General features: G+C 38.2%; 1 protein-coding gene across 2 annotated transcripts; it reads right to left on the minus strand.

Annotated features, from left to right (window-relative positions):
- Positions 1 to 393: 393 nt before the first annotated feature.
- Positions 394 to 22,365, minus strand: GPLD1 (glycosylphosphatidylinositol specific phospholipase D1). 2 transcript variants are annotated; one of them, XM_063403728.1, is made up of 25 exons: positions 22,211 to 22,365; positions 19,275 to 19,330; positions 18,713 to 18,791; positions 16,066 to 16,163; positions 15,152 to 15,262; positions 14,848 to 14,896; positions 14,308 to 14,362; positions 13,569 to 13,676; positions 12,838 to 12,865; positions 12,615 to 12,754; positions 11,584 to 11,649; positions 11,218 to 11,341; positions 10,568 to 10,707; positions 9,393 to 9,579; positions 8,371 to 8,481; positions 7,314 to 7,388; positions 6,660 to 6,816; positions 5,305 to 5,446; positions 4,669 to 4,768; positions 4,482 to 4,575; positions 3,738 to 3,914; positions 3,266 to 3,426; positions 2,982 to 3,008; positions 2,836 to 2,886; positions 394 to 1,682 (listed from the first exon to the last, which is right to left on the minus strand). In XM_063403728.1, exons 1-25 carry the CDS (start codon positions 22,305 to 22,307, stop codon positions 1,605 to 1,607), a joined length of 2,511 nt encoding a protein of 836 aa, XP_063259798.1. In that variant the 5' UTR covers positions 22,308 to 22,365; the 3' UTR covers positions 394 to 1,604. The 2 variants fall into 2 exon arrangements, with proteins under 2 accessions (XP_063259798.1, XP_063259806.1); XM_063403736.1 differs by lacking the exons at positions 18,713 to 18,791; positions 19,275 to 19,330; positions 22,211 to 22,365 and adding an exon at positions 16,376 to 16,436.
- Between the last annotated feature and the right edge of the window lie 1,015 nt (positions 22,366 to 23,380).

Below are 23,380 nucleotides of genomic sequence, written 5' to 3' on the forward strand. Positions count from 1 at the left end.
GAGCAATCCAATGGAAAAAAACAATGGCTCACATACCTTGGCTGATAAACCCCAGGAATACACATGTATGAAGGAGGATGGATGCTGATGTTTTCAAATGAGCTGTAGTTGCTTTAGGCCAGAACTGATATGTATTGGTGCAGCTGTTTGGGAAGCTTTCTTGTAAGCTTTTTTGCAGGGAGGCTTCTGTGAACTCCTTTTGACTCTACCTGTACATAACTGACTCAAAGGACAATAAAAACATGGAGCGAAAGACATCTTCTACAAGACTGCTTTTTATCTCCATAGACATAAGCAAATGTTTCAAGTAATCAAAATGCAGTCAAGTGCAATAAAAGTATATGGAAGTTATACACACACAAAAAAAAAAGGCAGTGGAGAGATAATGTTCAGAATGGAACTGCTACAAAACATACTGGTTTTGTCAATTTTGATTTGAAGAGAAAATATTTATTCTGCCCTTAAAGGGACACTGCGTGTTTTGCCTCATACCACAGTTAACAGATTTGTAATGTAAGTATTGCAATCCCAGTTGTATTCAGTTATTTCTTTCATATGGTCAGATTTAACTCCTTTTTTTAAAGTGTTTTGCTATTGGGCAAGTCCTCAAAATAGATACCAGAGTGTATTGTACATCAAGCTAATGTTCACCTTGCCTTTTTTGATTTGTTTAAAACAGCATCCTTGAGAGACAGTTCCTAGGAGGGTAAGTTGAGGTGTTTAATTTTGGAGTATGACCTTTAGAATTCTGCAATTTTATTTAAAAAAAAAATGCTTTGTCTTTGTGAAGGAGGCAGGAGAGAGAGAAAACACACATGTCTATAGACTAGCACTGGTAATAATGTATCAACACATTCCGCTGCTCAAGTTGTTTAATAGATAATTGATGCACTCTGTTTAACCTGCATCATACAAAATTGGTGTTAATTAGTGAAAGACAGTACTGTTAACAATAAAAGCCATTAACAACTCTATGTTACCATGGTCATGGAATTTTACACAAAAGCAGAAAGGATGTCAGAGTAATCAGCGAAATTGCAAAAGCATTTCCTAAAACTTCATCAGTCTTGCTTGTTCTTTTTTCCCTGGGAGATCTGAGCTGTGCTACACCCCCAATGCAGGCCTCAAGACTTGAGAGAAGAGAGAGAGAGAGAGAGAGAGAGAGAGAGACCATCCTGTTGATCAGCACTCACTTTTCTGTCAGTCTTAAAGCTGTCCCTTCTCCATGCTTATAACTATCCATAACTTAGAATCCTTATCTTTATCACAGTATGTAAGGAATTGTAAATCCTGTGCTGCAGTTTCCCAGTTTTGTCAAGAAGATACTCAGTTCTGGCCAGTAAAGAAGGTGGCCACTGAACAGTCCTTATACAGCCAAATGATACTACCAAAAATGCAGCTGCCTGTTCATTCAACCTCTAAAAAGTTTTCAGACCAGCTTGCCTGTTCTAGATAAGCGAGGCTGCTGCCCACCACAAAATTCAGCAAAAGCTTGCTGCCACAGTGTGTTGGTTTCTGTGGGTTCAGGAAAGTAGCACAAATATAACAGAGATTCTTCACTATAAGATCAGGTGTGCCCTGGGCTTTAGGGCTACTGTGAACTTTTAGAGTGAGTAGACAAAAAGCCTTCCACCAAGTCGAGCTTTCGCAGAACTTCTCTCTGCTGCCACTACAACTTGTTTCTGCAGGGATAAAGAGCAAAGGTTAGCAAAATGCAACTGCAGGTGCATGGCTGCCTTAAGCTTCCCTTGATGATTTTGACCCTCTCATTAGTGTCATATAGAAATGTGATGGGAAATGAGAGAGCAGCCCACCTTATCAGAGTAGCAGTTAAGAAAATAGTTTGGCAAATAGACTATTTCATTTGGGGAACTGGAGCAAGCTGGAACCAAATGAAATGAGTCTCTTGCCCATACAAACTGCTTCTCAGGGCTAAGATCAAGAGGGATGAAGGGGGAGTGTGGACTAGATGGTGCTGTACCAACAGAACACAACTGCTTGGAGAATGGCCTCACTTGCACTTAGCAGTGCCTGTGTTTCAGGTGTTGGATTATACACCCTAATCTAGCTGAGAACTTCCAGGTGTTTCTGTGTTGCATGTTTTAACACAAGAAGTCAAATGCCATTTGCTGAAGACCTCCTCAGCCTGGTACTGAGGCTTCCTCTGTACCCAGAGAGAACCCCAGTCCTCATGGAGGTGATGTCAGAGTGAGCAGAACACTGAACTCAGCTAAACAAGCACTAAGTAACCTTCCAGATGAAAAAAAGGCTCCTCAGTGCAGCACACAAATGTAGCAATTGGTGTTTGTTAGACAAATGGACATCTGGGGGAAGCAAAGAGAAACAGGTACACAAACATATCCTAAATCAGTCAGATGGGAACTGGACCCCTGTGCTCAGAAACACACGATATATGAACGGCATTCACTGCAGATGATAGCCTGGACAGCAAGCCTGTAAAGACTAAATGAGAGGGGTGGCTTTGGGTGCCTGGTTTGCTCCACAGCTGAGCATCCACTTTGCATGAGCAGTAAAGCCAGGAGGCACCTATGCTGCATTTTCCATGCAACCTTTCAGCATACTACTAAGCAGTTTAGAATTCAGGCTGCTTTCAAGTGATTCAATTTTTTTTAATTTAGGTGCTAAAATTTTGGCAACTCCATAGCTCATCAATCTATAAAATGGATTTAATTATCGGTTCAGAGAGTGACTTAATTAACTATTTAAAGAACTTAAGACTTGAAAATATGTAAGATACATGTGAAGTGTTAGCTTTTTTTTGCACATGAGGTAGAAGGATGCTAAGAAACAATCAACCACAGTAATTTTTCTCACCTTTCTTTCAGATTTCACAGTGGTAACAGAACTCCCAAATCTTGATAGTTCCTATAAAATAACATTGCTGGTTATAATGCTGCTAGGGGTTTTTTTTAAGTAGGACTTTTTAGTTTCTCTCAGTAGCTTGTTTTCTGGTTACTTACCTCTGGAGAAATCAGGACATACTGTGCCTAAAGAAGAAGAAGAAAAAAAGAGGAAATAAAAAGTCAGTGGAAGAGAGTAGAAGATCAGTATGATAACCCTGGTTCCTAAACAGCAAAGTAATTTAAGAACAAACAAGAGGAGCTATATTGCAGAGATTCAGAAAGCTGATAAAACCTTTAGTTTTCTGGAACCAAGGCAGAAAAGACTTGGTATTTGTACTGTATATAATTAATTAGTTGTCATTCTAAATTTATGTCCAGAATTCACTTTCATGTATTCTTACCCAGTCCTCAGGACAGGGAGATGTCCATGATGTGCAGTGGCCTGTCACATTCCCTGAGGATGCCTGTCTGCCATTGTAAATATAAACACGGCCAGCAGCCCCACCAGACAGGATTGAGGTGACACCGTTAGCTCGCAGTGGGGATGTCACAATCATTTCATCTGCACATATTACAAAGGGGACATAACACGGCAGAAATGAATTAATGGTAGACCAAAACATGGGAGAGCTGGAATTTCCATGCCTCTAGATGCCACAATTCCTATTAATGATGGCAACTACAATGTTTCAATTTCTGATTGAGTTGCTTGGGATTTTAGAGAGGCCTCCCTGTAAAGCACAATGGAATACTGGTACAATTCAATTGAGAAAGCAGACTGTGTTTAGCGCTTGTATGAATATATAGGTGATTAATTTTCCTGTTGCCAAAAGTTAAACACTTCATTTCTGGTCTAGATTAATCAAGCTTTACCTAGCCCATCGCTATCCAGATCACTTAAGTATATGTTTCCTCCAAAACGAGAAAACCTCCTGTCCCCACTGAATGTGCTGAGCAGAGAAGGCATGGTGCTGTTTGATAGGTCATATACCAGAGCCAGTCCAGCTTGATGCAGCACTGAGGACATAAATAAAATCCTAGACAGGCTGTCTGGGAAAAATAAACAAAACAGATGGTGAGCATGGCACACAGCAACTCAGAATTAATACTTAAAATTATAGGTAATACTGACATTACATAAAATGGACAAAATCATACAATAAGGTATCAAATAACATCAAAAATTATATGGAGATAAACACTAATAGGAAAAAAAATCTTTTAGTCATAGTACCAGAGGAGAAATACATTCAAGTTAGACTTCTGCAGTTTGACTTCCTCAATTCCTTACGGTCTACTGCCAGAGTGAGGACAATATACTGTGTTGTTTCAATTCCGAGAAATATTCAGTCTACTAGAAAATCACTGTTACATAAATAATGCAAAGCAGTAATGCTGTTAAGCCCAGTTTAAGGAAGGAAAAAGACTCACTGAAGTTGAGGCACAGTAGAGAGGACTCTACCTATAAGGCATATACAGGTGATTGCAGTGATTTCTCTTTTTTTTAATTACATGCCAATTTAAAGGTCCCTTTTCCCTCAGACATGGTCCCTCTCCTCAAGTCATGCAGAAACAAACATCCTAAAGCAGAACTGGTCTCCAGTTTTCAGGACATACCTGCAGTAGGCGCACCCACCACCAAAACTTTCCTTGTGTTCCCAGCCACAGACAGCACACCACTGGCCAGAGACAAACCCATTCTGCCCACCTCCTGTTGGATGTTTAGAACACCTATGTAATTTCTATAGAATGCCACTTTACTTCAAATAATTCACAATGTCCCTTACTAAAAAAGCAGCCCTACCTTGTCTCCTGTTATCTCAAACCAGCGCTTTGTACTTGGTGGGTTATACCCGTACACCTTCCCAACACTCTGTCTGACATCCGGCAAGATGAGGTTGCAGCTTGAATTACAATGCAAAATAAATTTGTATGTAACGATATATAATTGTACATGTCCTCCCCATTTACTTTGGAATAATTGTGCCTGACAAATTCTAGAAATCTGCTTTAGTAATTCCCATACTTGTTCTAACTAATTTCACAATACTTAGAGCACAGACTTGATCTGTCTACCCACTTTTTTATCATCCAATTTATCTTCATGTTTAATTTGCTTTTAAAAATGCTATCTCCATATGATTATTTAAGGTGCACTTATCCATCAGCCTCTTTGTGTCCCCTCTCCCTCCCCAAGGAAACCAAAGAAATTCTTAGGTGTCTTTAAATAACTAAGATCTGCCCTAGAGAGGGTCTAATAATCCTTGTTATTAGATACCATAAGGAAGGGTGAAAACATAAAAATATTAATGTAATGAAAATATTCTAAGCAGAACAAAAAGAAAACTTCATAAAAACCTGCAAGTCTAACATATTGCAAATCTTAAACCTTTCAGTACAGCAGAGTGGAGAAGACAGCAAGGTCTCCCATGCACCACACCTAGAACAAGTCTTCCATGTAGGGCTACCAATCAGCAGTAACGTCACATTCTCCAGCTGGCAGCTGGCAAGTGAAAATCCAAACCAAGCATAGTTTTCTTCCCCCTCCACCATCCAGTTGGCATCCTGTACTGACAGAAGTCCTGAGAGACCAGAGAAAAAAAAAAGAGTTAAATCTTGGTGTGTCCTGGCATTGAAAAACCCATTTGCAATCCTCCACTGATGCATCTTATGACAGCAAGTTTCTCTGTGCAAAGTTACACTGTCCGTGACATGGCACCAGTACTTGTTGACTTTGCTTGCTCACTCTGCAGCTCTACTGGCTGCTGAAAGCTTACATTTGACACAGCCTGCTTCTCAATCCTTCCAACAGCCTACATGAAGTACATGAAAGCTACCACTCGAGCCTACCCTAAACTACTTACAGTTTATCAGAACTTGTAATTCTTCAAGGGTGCTGGGTGGGAGAGCTTCTGATCATTCTGGCTATAATTTAAATAACTCATTCTGTGCTTTGGTTTTACAAAAATGTCAGTTAACAGTGTTTTGAAACCCATTTTCTTGTGGTTTCTAATTTTATATGAATTAGAATAAACTACAACAATTCAGCATTTTTGTAAATCTCAATCACACGATTCTGACAAAGATGCTCATGCTTTATTATTTAGTTCCATATACGATATTTCCTCCCTCATTCACTAGAAACCTCATCACCTTTACTCATCAACTATATTCACTTGTACCATTCCTTCATTATGTACATGAAGGAATGTACATAATGATAAAGATTCATTTGTTGAGGTTCATTTGCAATTTTCCAAGAAAGAGCAGTGAGTCTGCCCTGGACTCACAATACATATTTGAATCCATTGCTTTAGCAAGATTTCCAACACAGTTTCCCACAATTGTTCTTGCATCCAAGCTGGGACATTGCAGTCTCAATGGACAGAAAACCAGATGGGAAAATCCTGGTTGAGATGATCCCTCTGACAAGAGCAGAGAACCATGTGCTCTTCTCTGAATGCCTATAACATGTGGAGTGCTTTCAGGGATCAATTTTTTGACTCATCCTGTTGGATTATAAATTATATAGACAAGGCAACAAGATGCCCTTTTTTGAAGCTGGCAGATAAGAGCAGATTTCAGGGGGGTGATCCAATTCAGAGGCACCCAGGCAGGCTGGCTTTAACATGCAACTGGACAAAGCCCTGAGCAATTTGGTCCGGCTTCACAGCTTATTGAGTAGGAGGCACACCCTTTGAGATCACTTCAGACCTGAATTATGCCTTGATTAATTAGGAGCAAATAACCAGTCACATAAACTACGGGAAGGTTAATTCACTCAACAAATATTACCTTGGTCACTTCTGTTGAAATAAGAGTAAAACGCAACCACTAATCCTCTCTGCTTCCCACCACCAGGTGCATATGGAGAGCCTACAACCAGATCAGCATTTCCATTCCCATCAACATCAGCTGCCAGGAGGGACCATCCAAAATTACAGTAGGAATACTGCAATAAACAGTTAGTTTAAGCCTGAAATAGAACTGAAACCATCAATTCTGTAGCAAAATACAGCAATTTAATTCTAAAGAGCTAACTTTGCTTCTGACCAAATTACACTTCCTCTCCCTGGCTTCAATTTTGTGGTTTTTGGGGTTTTTTTGTTTTTTTGTTTTTGTTTTTTTTTTTGTTTGTTTGTTTGTTTTGTTTTGTTTTTGGGTTGGGGTTTTTTCATGGCTTTTTTTGTTTTTGAAGGCTATTCACCTTTCCTTGTGCCTTCCTGCACCGGGGTATAAATGTCTTTCCCAAATATAATCAATCTAAACAAGCACCTGCTTGCTCCATCCCCATCAGTCTAAATTTCCTTGCAAAGATAAGTTGAATTTTAACATTCTTTTTTTAAGCCCATAAGATCTTTTCCCCTTTATCTCACCTCCTTCCTGCATAGCCCTGTGTTAGCCTGGCTAACAGGATGGTATAAACAGGACATCACATTAGCAACATACCTGACAAGTTATGGTAACGTTTGGCTGAGGTGCCAAGCCTCTTCCCTCAGTTCCAAAGTAGACATACACAGCACCCTAAACAGCAGAAAAAGAAAATAAGGCATGAGAGCATCTGCATGTCAGGTGCTTAAATCCAAGGCCAATCACAAGGAGTGGAACAGTTCTGCAAGGGCTATTCATACAACTCCATTTTCCTTCTCAGAGCCTTCCCATAATACTTTCTTTCCCACCCCAAACCATGGGTAATATCCATGGGTTATGGATACTGCTGTAGCCAAGCAACAAAGTAGAGAAGTATATTTTCTTCATATTGTGTGTAATATGAAGGGTGAACAAGGAACGGGAACAAGGGCGGTATATTTATGCTCATAATACACATATTCAGATGGCTCAAATTTTGATAATTATTATTTAATGCAATGGCAAACAGTGCCAGGCATAACAGATGCACATAATTTTCCAAGTGGTGATTCTAAATAAAAGAAACTTAAATTCTTATTTAAGCTAAATTAGTATCTGAATTTCTGAAGAGTTTTAAGCTTAATGGATATCGTTTAAATCAAAACATTTTACCCCTCAGTTTGCATGCCCTAAAAATACACAGAGACCATTATACAGGCTTATCTGGTAAGCATTAAGCCTCTGTAACTTGATTATTTTAGCAAGTGTGTCTGTGTTCATATCACATTTTAGATATCATTTGTTGGCCTTGTAACAGCATATGACAAAACTCATTGACCCATGAGGTCCATTACAGACCCTTGGTTCCTAAACAAAAAGAGTACATTTGTATTTTATGAATGGCCCCTTACATTTCCAGTATGTCAATGTTGCAAAGTTGCGATTTGGTTCGGATTTCTAATGTGCAAAATGCCACTGAAAGAAAAATACAGGTAGCTGTCATTGCACAAAGGTTATAAACTTCTGTTTAAATTACAGTGTCACCTTGAGCAACAACAGAAATGCTCTTTTTTCATTTCAATGCTTTAAAAAATATGTATCAATAAAAACATTCATTTTGGAGAGTTTAAAAAGAACAACAATGTTTGTAGCTCACTTTGTAAGTAAGAAACTGAGATCCCACAGAAGGTGCTCCAATTGCCAAATCTGGTACTCCATCCTCATTGAAGTCCAGGACTGCCAAGGCAGAACCAAACCTTCCCGAAGGCTAAAAGAAAAAGGATTGCTCTCATGTTTTCAAATCAAAACCACGAAAATCAAATGTACATTTGCACAGGGAAGAACTGGAAACTGATGACAAAAGTCTATCCAAACAATGTTTTTTTTTTCTTCGAAGTAATATTTTTTTTTATTCTAAGCTGGTGACAATACATTAATTCAAAGTCTACTGTGTTAAAATTAAGGACAACAGAATATAATATGGTGCTACTTTGCCATTCCCTCTTCTGAGTCCGGTGCATCACTGACGTTAAGTTTATGGTCTTTTCTGTTGACAGCATTATGACTGGGAATGACTAAAACACACTGTAAGAAGACAGCAGCTGTTACTCCACAGTTTGTGTCCACAGAAACAAATTAAAAGGAAATGTATCTCACTTCTCCCTATTATTTTCTTTATAAATAAAGGTATTTTCTACAGAGGATCATATTTAACACTCAAAAGAGTCATTTGCTCCTACTTCTTTGTTACAAACCAGCCACCTTCATGTCAAATCAGTCTTCTCTTTTTAGCCTCAAAGGAATTAAAACATATCACATTAATAATTTTAGATTAAAAAGAACAGGAAACAATATTTTCTTAAATTCAGGGATCAGAATGAGCTATACTGTGATTTACAGAGACACAACCTGAGTTTTATTTAAGGGCACTTTATGGTCTAATACTCTCTTATCCGGTACAGTAATGGAAGTATAATTGAAGTGATCACCATCACTTCAATTGTTCCTGGGACTTTAATAATGATTATTTTACTTGAAAAGCATATGACACCTTACAACATCAGGAGGAGTGTTTCAGGAATAATACTCATACACATTAATGATACCACTGCTCATTGAAAACTCACCAATTTTTAGGCAAAAAAAATTAAGTGGCAAATATCTGCCTTGACCTTATACCTGATGGCCCTGCAGTACTTGGTCAGCTTTACCATCCAGGTCCATGTCCTCTGGTGGCAAACCTGACTGGTTGCCGTAGACCACATACACCCTTCCTGTCTGAACATGGCCCATGGTGCTGTGCCCTGGTGCTCCAGCCACCAAATCCTCATATCCATCCTGGTTTAGGTCAGCTGAGATCAGTGCCCTGTGCAGCAAGGGAGTCAACAAAATCAGCATTTCCAGACATATATCCACCATAACATTAGTGGAAAAAAACCCCCATAATTCAGATAAACCAGGACCTGTGCTTCCCAATATAGTTTTGTAAAGATCTATACAACATGATTCATATCATATATTTATTTGTTTTCTTGAATTAAGTGAAACCAAAAGAATCATCTTCCATCAATGCATCTGGGATCTGTAGGAACTGCTTTTTACTGACTGAGACCAATCAGAGCAAGAAGCAAGAAAAAGGGCTGCTTGCATATGACAAAGAATACAAAAAAAAAAAATCTTTCGAATGGAACATCTAATTTAATTGATGGACTTAACAAGAGATAAATAAAAGGATCACAGGTCTCAGTAACATGTTGGAGTTTACAGAGGGAACATGGAAAGAACTATGCACTGTTAATTTAGCCAGTGTGAAATAAATCCAAGTATAAAATCCAAATTTTGAGAGAGAACAAGGGAAGTTAGATAAGCAGAAAAATTTGTTTTATTACTCTTCTCTGTAGAAGGTCGAGGTAGAACCTCATTGGCAAGGAGAGAGAATATGCCTCTCTCTGTCCTGAATCTATCTTTGAACTCCCTACTAGTCTAGAGTATTTCCAAGAAGTCTCAGTAGACATCATCAGTCATCAACTCATGACAGATGATTAATTTTGCACAAACAACATCTTATAACCAAAAAGGGGTAGTGATGATCCTTTACTGTTCAGAACTAGAGCCAGTGTTAGTTCTAATGTTAGTTCCTTCCATTCTGAGCTTAATCAACATCTGAAAGAAAAATCTTATGAGTTAACTTGCTGTTCTGGACATACAATATAAGCCATTCCCTCAGATTTATACCACTAATTGATTTGCACTTTCACCTTTGAAGAGTAACCAAAGGACCAACAACAGTATTTTGGTAGGTACTCAAAATTTTCAGAAATTAAGAGGAAGGTGGTATGAAAAAAATTACCAACCATCCAAGCCTAGCATAGGGCGAAGTCAGAAAATATGAAGCTGCTGGCTTGGAGATGTGCTTAGAAGATTTCTGATGTGTAGCTCCTAATGCTCTCCAGACATTGGTTTTAAAAGCATGGTTTATCAAGCGGAGAGATTTCTGAAACAAAAATAATGAAGGGACACAACAGTGGTTAAAACACAGGCTGAAACTCTACGTTTTGGGACATCTCAAAAATCAAGTCACCAACAGTGGAAATCACAACATGGATTTAAGAGGAGTATGACTCAGATCATAAGCATTGTGTTAGAAAGACAGAAATCTTATGCTCTAAAGGGAGCACTACTAATCCTTCACTGCTATGCTTTGCTCAGAGTTCTTAAACCAAAAAAGTCATCATATGTCTGTAAAATGTAAATACTAAATATATATGTTGTCATTTTTGGCACTGCAGGATTTGTTCTAACTTCACTGTACAATGAACAAAGTTCAAAAATTGAGTATTTATGATGTACATATATAGATTAACAATGGTACTGGAATGTCCATGAAGTCAGCTACTGTTAACATCCAGAGACCCTGCTCTATCATGCAGCATTTCAGACAGAAACAAAACCAATTTTCTATAGAGATGAATTTTACCTGACACATCTGTTACTTCTCACTTACTGTTGCCCAAGGCTGTATGTTGAATTGAACTCCTCTCTCTGTATAGTTTATATTCTTCTCAAGTGTTTCTGTAAGCAGAGAAGTTGTATTCTTGTGATGTTCATGTTTTGATTGTTTGTTTCTGCTAAAATAAAGAAGGCAGTGATAACAATTAATATAACTGAAGTAATGACTTGAGATAAAAGCCGCTCTTGGGTTCTGCACCGTTCCTTTGTACAAAACAGAGTTATTTATGCTAAAAGAATCTCAAAGTCGTACACAAAAATATTACCCAAAATATCTTTAATTTCCAGTGGCTCACTGTCCACATTAGCAGAAGACCCTCCTTTCATCACTGAAGCTTTAAACCATCAGAGCTATACTTACATGTGGTTGTCCTTGTGCTCCTTTGTGCAGTTTATGAACAGAGGGTTCTTAGGCAGATAACAATCACTAAAGAAAAATACACAGAATGTGCTTTAAAGATTTTACCACAATGGAAGTGAAACTAAAAATACGACTTTTATCCTTACTGATTCTTAATTTAAAAGTCATCAGTTTTCTCAAGAAAATCAATATTAGAGCATCATCATAACCCTTAGAAACCCCTATGATGTTTATTTGATAACCTTGATTAGGTTCTGTATGAGTATCACATGTCTTTATAGAGCTCTTAAAGGAAACTTATTTTAACATGCATATATATGAATCTAAAGCGCTTTTAAAGGAAGTGCCATTCTGGAACAAAAAATGTAACAGATTGTGCCATTCTGTATTTCAAACATAATTTACCAAAATAGCTACAGTGATATTTTCCATATAAATGGATGGATTAATTGCCACTGGTGGTCTTCTAAAATTATTTACAGAAAGGTTGTGTTTGTAAGAGAGCGGTACAAGGTTAAACTTCTATAAAGATATGAAATCGTGAGTAGAAGCCCGAGCTTAAACACTAGAATATATATTCCTACTCTTTCTAATCCTATTTGCCTTCAGAGTCTGAAGGTAATATATGACCTGTCCTCAGAAAGGACATCTTTGCTGACTGATGGCAGCAGCCAGAAAGTGCAGGCTCAGATTGCCAGTCAAGGCAGAACCTCAGGGCATGGCTATGCAACTTTTAACCAAACCCTTGAGTATGTCTTAAAGAGTGACCCAAATTTTCCCTGCTAAGTATCACCTGGGCATGCCAGAGGCATGCCTGGGCAGAGGAGCGTGAACACATAAAAAGTACAAACTCAAGGCCTGCATAATCCTGTGCACCCAGGTAAAAGGCAGCCATGGAAATCCCCTTGTCTAAGTGAGGATCTAAAGCTCAGCACCTCTTCCAGGAAAGATCCTGCCTTAAGAAGAACACTTAGTGGGTGACAACTCAGGACTTGACTACTGCATGTCATAGTTCAAGACACACACCATACCTGGTTCCATTCTCTAGCATATGGCTTGTCAGCTCAAAAATGTTGTTGGTCCCGAATGCCATATCATCCACTCCTCCAAGGAAATATTCATGGAATTTCTCCACCAGAAATGGAGATTTACTAGCAAATGTTGGAAAAAGCTAAGAGACAGGCAATGTCCTCAGTAAGATGGATCACATCGTCTCCATGCTCCATATTCATTTTTATAAAACAGAAAACCAACCTTGCCAACAAGAAGCCTTTCTCCATACCTGAAAAAAAAAATCAGAAATAAAGCTTGCTTCATTTAATACTTAATTATTTAAATAGTTCTTTTCAAAAGTCCTACATGGCAAATACTATGCAAGTCATTACATTTCCGTGTTGGTTGTTGATGTATTTTTAAAGATGTAATGTAAAAAGTAACGATATAAACTTTATAGCCCTTAGTTTTGAAGGATTCACGGTTTTTGTAAATGTTGCGTGACTATTGGTAATTAACTGAAATACAGGATACAGCTAAGCTGTTCAGTATATTCAAAAGCAGACACTACCAGATATCCAAAGTCTCTTTTGAATTGAACTTGAAGGGAAGTACAAGTCTAGACAAGGCAAGTATCTAGACTCCTTCAGTGCATGATAATTAAACTGCTAACTCACCACAGTGCAATGGTACTTGGAGATACAGCTGTTCTCAAATAAATAGGCATAAATAAGTTAAATGTATAAATGCATTAAATAGCCAAGATTCACCATCTGTGGTGTAATAATTAACTAAACAGTCATTAAATTATCCAAATTTGAATCTCAGTCATTAAAAAAATTCAGATGTTCTATGATTTTGGGGTCTAGGAGGGAGCCTTCCTTGCTGACATCAATGAGTAAGGTGTTTCAAATACAATTTCAAATACAATTATCATATTTCTGCTACATATGTTTCACTTACAAAAGCTCAGGCAGATAAATTCAACTTACAGTTCAAAAAACAGCATATAAGTACATTCAGCAATTGTGCTTTCAGTTATGATCTCTTTTCCATAAAATTCCTTATAGATAGCTGCTAGGTCTTTGACAGGTACGTACCTAAAATCAAAAAGAATGTATTACAACAAAAGATCCACATCACCCAACAAAAGTTCTTATAATAACAGCAGCCTATAAAATATTCCAAATTTCAAAAGACTACATAAGATCATGAAAATTTACAAATACCAGGATTGCACATTCAGCTGTGAGGGAAAAAAAAAGTGGATATCTAAATCTTCTGCTCATTTTTATGCTTTTAAAACTGTCTGAATTCAACATCCTCAACTTCCAAAACTTTAAATAAATCTCGCTGAGATTTCCACTTAACTGAGTTATTTAACTAGCTGCTAGGACAGTTCAGCAAAAGGTTTTCACTAGCTATTTTATATATAACTAGTTATAATTTAAGACATAAATAATTTATTCTTTTTTTGCTGTATTCCTATACATAAAACTCTCTTCTGTCCTTCCAGTTTTTCATGTCAGGGAACAGGAAATATGCAGATAAGAAATACCAAATTCATAACATTTAAAATATTTGGAAGGGTTTCTTTTGAATAAAAAATATAGGACAGCATTTTGTTAAACAGATTAATACAGAATTATGTGATATAATATGTAATTTTATTATATATTATTATACAAAAACAAACATTAAATATTAAAGAAGGCAACCTCATCATCTTACCAACTCGATGCCAGGTAGCTGAAGTCCAGCTCAAACTGACTCACTACATCTCCTCCTGAGGATGAAAGAATGACAAAGAAACCCACATAGCCCAGCAAACAAAACCTGTTAGGTATCTTTCATGGGTAGCAGTGTGCATGAAGCTATGTATGGGTCTTCTATATGCATTTATATGGCAGATCTTCCAGCTATATATTTAGAATACACAAATGGTTCACCTGACAGTATGCTGCACATTTTGTACATCCAGAGAATAATGTACAATTTAAAATGACAGTGTGACTCCATCCAAATCTTAGCATCCTTTGGTCTGCATTTTGGCTTTAATCCAAATGTCCATATGCCTTATCACGTCTTCTGAAACCTGAGGACAGGTACAGCAGGCTTTGCAAGCCATGGGGGAGGGCATGAATACAGTGTACATAAGCTGTTTTTAACTCCTGCATGGCACAGGATAAGAGGCAAGATCAACCACCATGGGTCTGAAGGGGACAAGTTATTCTAATACAAGGATCTATGACTGGCAAACAGGAACATTACCAAAATCTCCAACACTGTGAGCTTCTGAGTATGAACCGTGAAAATCAATCTGGAGAAAGAGAAAAACAAGAGAACTGCCTGTTTCTTTTAATATGAACAGAAACAAACTCTCCAAGCAACACTTACGTTTACAGGTCCCAAACCTGACCAACTACACTCTTATGAAGTTTATGACATTGTGTCTCTCCAAAAATCTTCCTGAAACAGGGCTCCAGGTTTTCTCTTTCTTCCCCACCACAGTCCAAAGGGAAACTATCCATTCCAATAAATCCAGTAGCATCAATAAAAAATATTACAGGCTTACTTCTGCCATGGCCTCTAGAAATCCTTGGTCGATGTCCAGGCTATGCCAGCTAACATCTGCCACCATATGTGAAGCAATTCCAAACAGGAAAGCCACCAGCTTCTCTGTAGCCTACACAACAACAACAACCCGCTTGTCTGTCATTTTACTCCTGTCTTTAAGAAAATGTTAGCATTTTTGCATGTGTGTTATACAAGGATACAGGTAAGAAGCTCTTACAGCCCATGAGCGGACCAGGACTAAGTGCTGACTGCTTATTGCTTGATGCTGTGGTCAAATTTTGTAACTTCAGACACTTTAAGCGGTTTATACAGCTCAAGGCCATAGAATTACATGGTTGATGTGAGAGTAATTTGCATACTTCAAGTTAAATGTGTACTAAGCTGTTTTTCTGGACCAAGGATAAACTTCCAAGGACTGAACTCCCTCTCTCACCATGGCTGTTGTGTAGGCAGACAGAAGAGAGAAATACATTTCTCTGCACGCTCACTTTTGACAAATTGTTTTTCCTTTCCTCCTAAATACCTCACAGAACATTAACAAGAGCAAATCTGGATTAAGTTCAAGATTTCACAAGTGAGAAGTCTAAAAGGTGTCTGGTTTTCAAATGGCAAACCCTCAACCAGATCTCACTGGAATGCAAGACCATCAATCATATTTAAAAGTTTGGCCCTATGAAATGTATCATAAGCACAAGACCACAGTGGAGAAAACTGACAGACTTTATATGGAACCTGTAAACTATTTGTATGGTAAAGATTACAGCAGGATTTCAAGTGTTCCTAGATAAGCAGAGACTTTAATATAAAAATGTTGGGTTTTTTCTACACCTCACAAAGGATGAAAATACAACTAGTGAAGGAGAAGAAAACAGTTGAAAACAAAGTCAAGCAAATATCAATCAATTTTCTTACCTTTTCCCAAGGCTGAGGATAATTCCTTCTGATGTAGTCAATACTTGCTTTGAGAAATGGTGACCAGTGAGTGTCTTCAGACACATCATGAAACTTTCCTATTGCAATAAAATTTGCATCAGTATTTGATTTATTCTTTGGGGGAAAATGAAATAGAAAAAAGAAAAAGAAAGGGTCTTCTCCATTAAAAACCTCACAGACTTTTGTTCAATTTTGTGTCAGACAGATGATACATTTTGCACTCCAGCTAATGAAAAGAGCCAAAAGAGACATATCTGATCTATACTATCAAAACAGATACTAGATTTACCTTCTATGACTTTGGCTTGAAGCATCTGAAAATTTTGTGCCTGCTCTTTTCCTCTGTGCCTGTGAGTAGATACAGTACAATGAAAAGCTGCCTACCAAGCAGAGAAGATAAAGAGAGCTGACAGAGAACCTGCTGTCTAAATTAATGCATCTACTTGTATGGCAGAAAAGCTGTAGGGAATAGCAGCCAACTCAAAATGGCATGTTTTCTGGCAGATATCAGTTTCCACAGGACAGAGGAGGGCTATGTCATCATTATCACCACAATCATTTTCAAAAGAAAGGCAAACTAGCCAAGATACAGTCAGTGTAGGAAGAGAAAAGGGGAAGAAAGCAGGAAAAATCAGGTTTCATTTGAAGAATCAGTTACTACTCTCACTTTAATTCAGGCAGAAAAGATTGTGTAGGATCTAACATAAGTGACCTTGCCTAAAAATTTCTGTGTACCTACATAAAGCTAAGTGCAAAAGGATGTTGACATAAAGAGATCAAGCAACACACAATGTCAAATTCTCTAAGGGGGAAGAAGGTAGGCAGGAGATTGTTCAGACCATCGGTACCCTTGGAGGAAGAGTGCATGTTTGTTGACACAGCAATGTGAAACTGCACAATTTTAGGGTAGATTAAAAACTGAAAGAGCAGACCTTGGGGGTAATTCAGTTACCTTTTGGCCTCTTGACATTTTATAGTGCAGCTAAACCAGATAAAAGAAGGATGGTACTTGCTTGGCCAAAACCAGAGTAGCCATCTAAGCTTGTCTCCTGTCCAAGGAAGCAGTCTGGATGGCTTTGTTCTTGATCTTGTCACACTCAGTTAAAACAGCTCAGGTCTGAAGAGGTACCTATTTCTTCCATATTGACTAAGGAGACTGCTGACAAGTGGCCCAACTCTAACAAGGCAAGATGAACTCCAATGTTAGTGAAGGAATGAAGATTGGATATTGCAGATAGGGAAGTTCTGACCTGGTATAAGACAGGTCAAAATGGTTAGAAGGAAAGATGAGGTAGATAGATATATAACCAAGCTGAAGTAGAAACTGAAAAAAAATGCCAGGAGAACATCACTCGTGAAAACAAGGAAAGCAAGACTGCAGTTTGGGACAAGAAGTTGGTAGAGCCAGGCAGAAAATGGAGACCAGTGAGATGATAAGTAACAGAAGACAAAACGAGTATTAAATGCCAGAACAGAGAGGTGATCTGGATGTGAACTGAGCACATCAGGATATGAACCAAGCAGCCTGTAGTTGGCATAACCAAAAGGCAGCATCAACAACCTCTGTCTAAGAAAAATGAGAACACTTTGGCTGCAGCTGTGTGATTTGGCTCTAAACCAAAAAAGATCCTATGTACACCTCAAATTTAATGAAATTTGCATGATCCACTAAAATAAGCTACTTCCAATACTTTAAAATTCCACTAATATCTCAACAATATCAAAGCCAGTAAGGCCAGATATCCTCACACAAAGTACTTATCACTGCCCTATCTCTGGTATCTGCCTGAACACTCTAATAGCTTGTAGCTGGAAGACAGGCTCTTTATCCCATTTGCTAACCGCTCACTATCCAGATTTACTCTTTCAGTAGCAAATATCCTACAGCAAGGCCTAGCTGGCTGTTTTATAGCTCTAATGTTGCTGGGGAAGCTGATTATGATCAAGAGCTGACCTTTTAGAGCTGAAAAATCAGGGGACCGCTTGCAAGTCAAGACATATGTTTTACAGCTATTGCAAGAGGATGCTAATTTTGTAGTGCAGTCATTTGATCTGCAAGAGCAAAATTAAGACTGGCATTAATTTCCAACAAGAAGACTAAATGACAAGAGTCTGCACTCTGGGAGAAAAAAAAAAAAGGCTATAAACTGGGATGTTATAAATACTTGCTCATCCACCCCCAGCAAGTCCTACACTATTTTGTTGCTGTGGGATTTTTAGATCCTCCTATCCTGTCTTTGACTGATCTGATAGAAAATAATAATATTTAATACAGAAATAGCTTTAGGCCTTCCCTAAGATTTATTATAAAAAGATCATTTTGTCCTCTCTGGACTCAGTAATCTGACCAAATTTAATCGAACAGCATCCTTCTATCAAACTGGCCTACCTATTACATAGTTAAATTAACCCAAGAGTTACTTTCTAAAACATTTTCAAATGTGTTATTTCATTATAAAGTTCTATAAAAAGGCTTCAACAAAAATAGTGGATTGTTTTTGCAGGAAAGCATTTTTGGCCACACTTCATTTCTTACAACATAACCATTTTTAATCCACTAATTTCTGTAGGATTTCCACATAAAAATGCAATTCTTATAACATTAAACTTATAAAGCTTCTCTTACCATGTTTGCAGATTGGAGAATAAAAGGCATCAGGATAAATGCTCCCAGCCTGAAAAGCATCTTGATGATTTAGTAACAACTGGGGAAAGGATGGGGGGGGGGAAAGAAATCAGAATGCTACTGCAGAGCACAAAACCACATTTTACTGCCAACATGAAAGATACATTCTTAATAACCGGCAAAATATTATCTTGGTAAAATACACCATATGATGCACAAAACCTTGCTGTCATTTTGCTGTCCTTAGGTTTATTAAATCTGCTTTCCCAAAGTCCTCTACTGATTTTTCTAATAACTGCTCATATAGAACATGACTAAAGAAGACAGGAAAACATGCAAGAAACCACAAAAAATATATATACACACACTGGTGTATAATTGCTATATTTCTGTAATAATATTCAGAAGGAGTCAAATTATTTTGAATAAAAAAAGGTAAATATACAGTCTGGGCACAATATTGACACATAAATTACTGAGAATAATAAAGAAAGGTGAGAAGACAGAAAGAAAAACATTCAGAAGAAAGGTGTACAAAATTAAGCAATAATATGCTTCCTACCTGTCTATAATTAACACTCCCTTCATGCTTAATGAAAAATTCCAGAGCTCTATGTGCTGAAAAACAATATATTGAAGTTTTGATTTATAGATAATTGTGTTCAGACCCCCGTTTTGTTAGAAGCATTAGCAGAACCAGAAGACACCACATTTTCATAACTAAGCCAAGCGCCACGTGCATGAAATACCATTTCTCAAAGAACTGTGTACCTGTGAGAGGCTGTGTTTTCTCATCTAGAGAGCTAATAAGGAAGTGCTCTTTCTGTGGCACATCTTCAGTCTCTCTTTAATCCCTAGCTCCCAAGCTGAGCAAGCTGAAATCACAGGGAAATGAATGCCCCATATCCAGAAATGAGCTACAGCAATGAACTGACAGGACCACACCCAGCACATGTAAAGCATGGACCATAAAGTTCTAGCTGTACTGTATTCAGGCTTCATTGTTGCCCTTAATAGTGAAAAAGGTTGGGAACCAATGTGGATGCTTAACAGTTTGATTAATTTTTAACAGGCATGAAAAGTAACAAAAATCTAAAGTCAGCAAGGTAAATAACACTAATTGTTCACTGAATTGGCAGATACTCTTACTGCCAAAATCTTTATTTAGCTGGCATAACAAACGAATGAAACAACTGACATGCTTTTTTTAATAAGGTATCCTAATTAATCTTAGATCCTAGGAATAATCTATCAACCCTATTCTAAAAATACCCAGTATTTCCTCTAAATCTATTTACAAAGATTGAAGTTAATTTGTTCCTTACCAAATAAATCATGTTTTAAAAACCAACAAAAAACAAACAACAAAACAAACAAAAAAACTCCTCCTCCCACCAAATCAAAAACAATCCATTACTATTTTGGAACAAGATCTAGGCAAAACTGTGGGGGTTTGAATGCTCTTTCACTTTGAATTTTACCCAATAATGTAAATCATCCTAATACAAATAAGTTAAAATACCTTGAAGACCAGCCTTGCACCAGAAGAGAAACAACAACAACAAAGTAACAAGTAATAATCTAAAATTTTAAGGCTCAGGCATTTCTACACATATCACATCTCTGATTCCAGTGTGGGAGAGCCTCAGTTTGGCAGTTTGCTTTTTCTGCCTCACACCTCCCCCACAATTCTCTCACTACTCAAGTGGGCCCAGGTTCTACAACTCCACGTTTACAAGGAATTTTATGCCAGATCCCCACAGTGGCACAGAGCCTCACAGGTCTGACAGGAACCCCCAGGACAAAGAGCTTCCCCACTCAGATCTGCACGGCACAGCCGTGCAAGTAGGACACAGCACAGCACTGCCAAGCACACTGAACACCATCAACATTTTGAACAGGCAGAGCTTTTCATCATTTTAAAAGTACTTTCAAAACTCTGCCCAGGATTTCTTTGGTGCTGGCTTTGAGTGAGAGGAATTCCTTTCTACTGTTTGTTGTTTGGTTTGGTGGGGTTTTTTTGTTTGGTTGGTTGGTTGATTTTTTTGTTGTTGTTGCTTGTTTTTGTTTTCTTTTGTTTTCCTGGAGTACTCAGTGTCTAAATTTTGGAAATATTTTCATCTTGTCATCATAAAGTTCTATATGAACAACAATAAGAGCACTCATTCTGGCAGCATCAGAGCTGATCACAGTTTAATGTAATTTCCTGACAAATGGACAAAACTTGTAAACTGACCCAATAGTTCAGTTTACACACAACTCCCCAGACAACCAAGATGATATAAATATTATATATTACATAAACACAAGTTTTCTGCAACACACTCCCTTGATTAGAAAAAGAAAAAAAAATTACTGCTTTGGGACAGATCTGTAAGCTTGTTTCTCTCTGCAGATTTTTTTTCAAACACACTCTATTCTGGCAAATCTGTTATTTTAAGTCCTCAGAAGCTCATGCTCAGTAATTAGAGCCCCGAGCTTGCAGAGTTATGTGCATTTGCCTAACTTCAGGCAGTGTGACTTCTCCTACAGATTATTATGGGTTTCTTGACACATTGTTAGGAAAAGCAAATTGTTCCAGGATGCTGACCATAGGTACAACACTCAGTAAGGGAACACACTCCAGTCTCAAACACCGTGAATAATCCCAGTCTTTAAAGTGTTCAAAGTTGTATGTATTCAGTACATAAAGTCTGAGAAAATTACCCGAATAAAGGCAACATCCTACGTTTTTCCATTTGTTTGAGCAATGGATTTAGAAACAAAACCAGAAGAACAAACAATTAAAACTGTCAATTATTGTGAATAGTTGTTTCAGAATAACCTCACGCTGCTCATGTTTGTGCTTTCAATAACTGTGGAAGAAACCAGATTTTAAAAATAGCACAGGCAAACAAGTAATTCAAAACAGAAATATTTCTCCATTTTGATATTCGCTCAGTTCTCGCCTTCACTCTCTACAAATCTAGGCTGTTCTGGCTACAGAGAGCAACCTACCGGAAAGAGACACAGAACAAAATTTTTATGAAGTTAGTTACAGATAGAAACACATTACATAATTTTATCTACTTGTGCAGGTATGGCATAATTAATACAGAGTGATTTGTAAACACAGTTACCACAAAGGACTTGTGCTACTCTTTAGTTTAAATATAAAAATCCCACGAATTGCCTAAAGCATTCCTTTTCTTTCTCCAAAACAAACTGTCTGTGCACGACTCACAGACAAAAACATTCCAGTTACTTAATGACTGTGTCTTAGGAGACGGAAAAATACGCAACCCAAGTCAATTCAAGCATTTTACTTACAAAACCAGTAAAATTTCAAACTCCAAAATGAAACTGTTCATTTATCATGTTATTCACATTTTCAAAATTATGTAGACTGGTCATTACTTTTAACATTATTTCTTCCCTTTGCTTTCCAGCTGAATCTGAATTTACTTTTCTTCACAAGAAATTCAAAACACAAGAAAATCCATTTTGAAGATGTCTTACCTATTTCAACATGAGTTGAAATTCCACATGGGGTACAACTTTGACAGAAATGGTAAAAGATAATCAGCAAGACAGACCAAATCTTCAGACCAACCATGATGCTGGCTCCAACTGTGGTTTTCAGAAGCCTGGAGCAGTAGCACTGTGACCTTTGAAACGTAGGTTACGGAGCATGCCTTTTCTTTCACACATACTGCTGACACAGCAAGCAAACGACTGCCAAATTTGAAAGGCTATTTTATACCAATGCTTTCTTTCACTGCAAATAAAGTAATTTATAGATAGAAAGAAACTGTAGATATTCTCCCCACTTGAATTCTGTAATATCTCTAGGATTTGAGCAGTGTAATCAGTGCATCACTGCACAGCAGCAGAGAGATTTCTGCTAAATCCAACAGCATGGCAAAAAGTAGTCTCAGAATTTGTCCAGGTCATGGTGTGCTTGCCTTACAGAAACTACATCCCATTTCACATAAGGAATCAAAGCCAATTGCCAATGCAGTAATTATAGAAATAACACTAGCCCCTGAGTTGCAGGTAATACACATTCATAACCTTTGGTGAGCTGATAGGATATTATGCACTTAAGTCTAGGTCTTACGATCAGTACTGAAAACCCAGCTGATATGTGAGAGACTCATGGAAGTACTCCTGTCAGGTGTACTGCTATGAACTGGCTGCACAGGCTGGGCACTCTGCCTTTCCCAGCCACCCTTCATGCATGTGGCACAGCCACACCAGTCCCCAGCGACTGACAGGACCCGAAGGAATGGCATGAAGCCGTGTCAGGAGCGGTTTGGGTTGGGTATTAGGGGAAGGTTCTTCACCCACAGGTTTGTTGGGCACTGGAACAGGCTCCCCAAGGAAGCGGTCAGACCACCAAGCCTGAGAGAGTTCAAGAAGCATTTGGACAACGCCCTCAGGCACATGGTGTGACACTTGGCGTGTGGTGCGCAGGGCCAGGAGCTGGAATTCGATGATCCCCCGTTGGTTCCTTCCAATATAGGATATTCTGAGACTCTAAGCCTCCCCTCTCCCTACGAAGCGGGGGTCTCGATGGCGGGGGGGGGGGGCGGGAAACGAACGAGGCTCCGGAAAGCAGAAGCCTCCTCCCGGTCCCCGCCTCCCGCGGCTTCGCTCCCAGCCCTGCCCGGGCAGACCGTGTGTCCC

Source organism: Prinia subflava, chromosome 1 (genome assembly GCF_021018805.1).
Source record: "Prinia subflava isolate CZ2003 ecotype Zambia chromosome 1, Cam_Psub_1.2, whole genome shotgun sequence".
Classification (NCBI taxonomy): Eukaryota; Metazoa; Chordata; class Aves; order Passeriformes; family Cisticolidae; genus Prinia; species Prinia subflava.

Coding starts and splice junctions, on each gene's coding strand:
- GPLD1 (XM_063403728.1), bottom strand. CDS start 22,307: ATGGTTGGTCTGAAGATTTGGTCTGTCTTGCTGATTATCTTTTACCAT. Junction 4,769..5,304: donor ACATGGAAGACTTGTTCTAG/GTGTGGTGCATG, acceptor TTGTAATTCAAG/CTGCAACCTCATCTTGCCGG. Junction 1,683..2,835: donor CTGTGAAATCTGAAAGAAAG/GTGAGAAAAATT, acceptor TTATCCCTGCAG/AAACAAGTTGTAGTGGCAGC.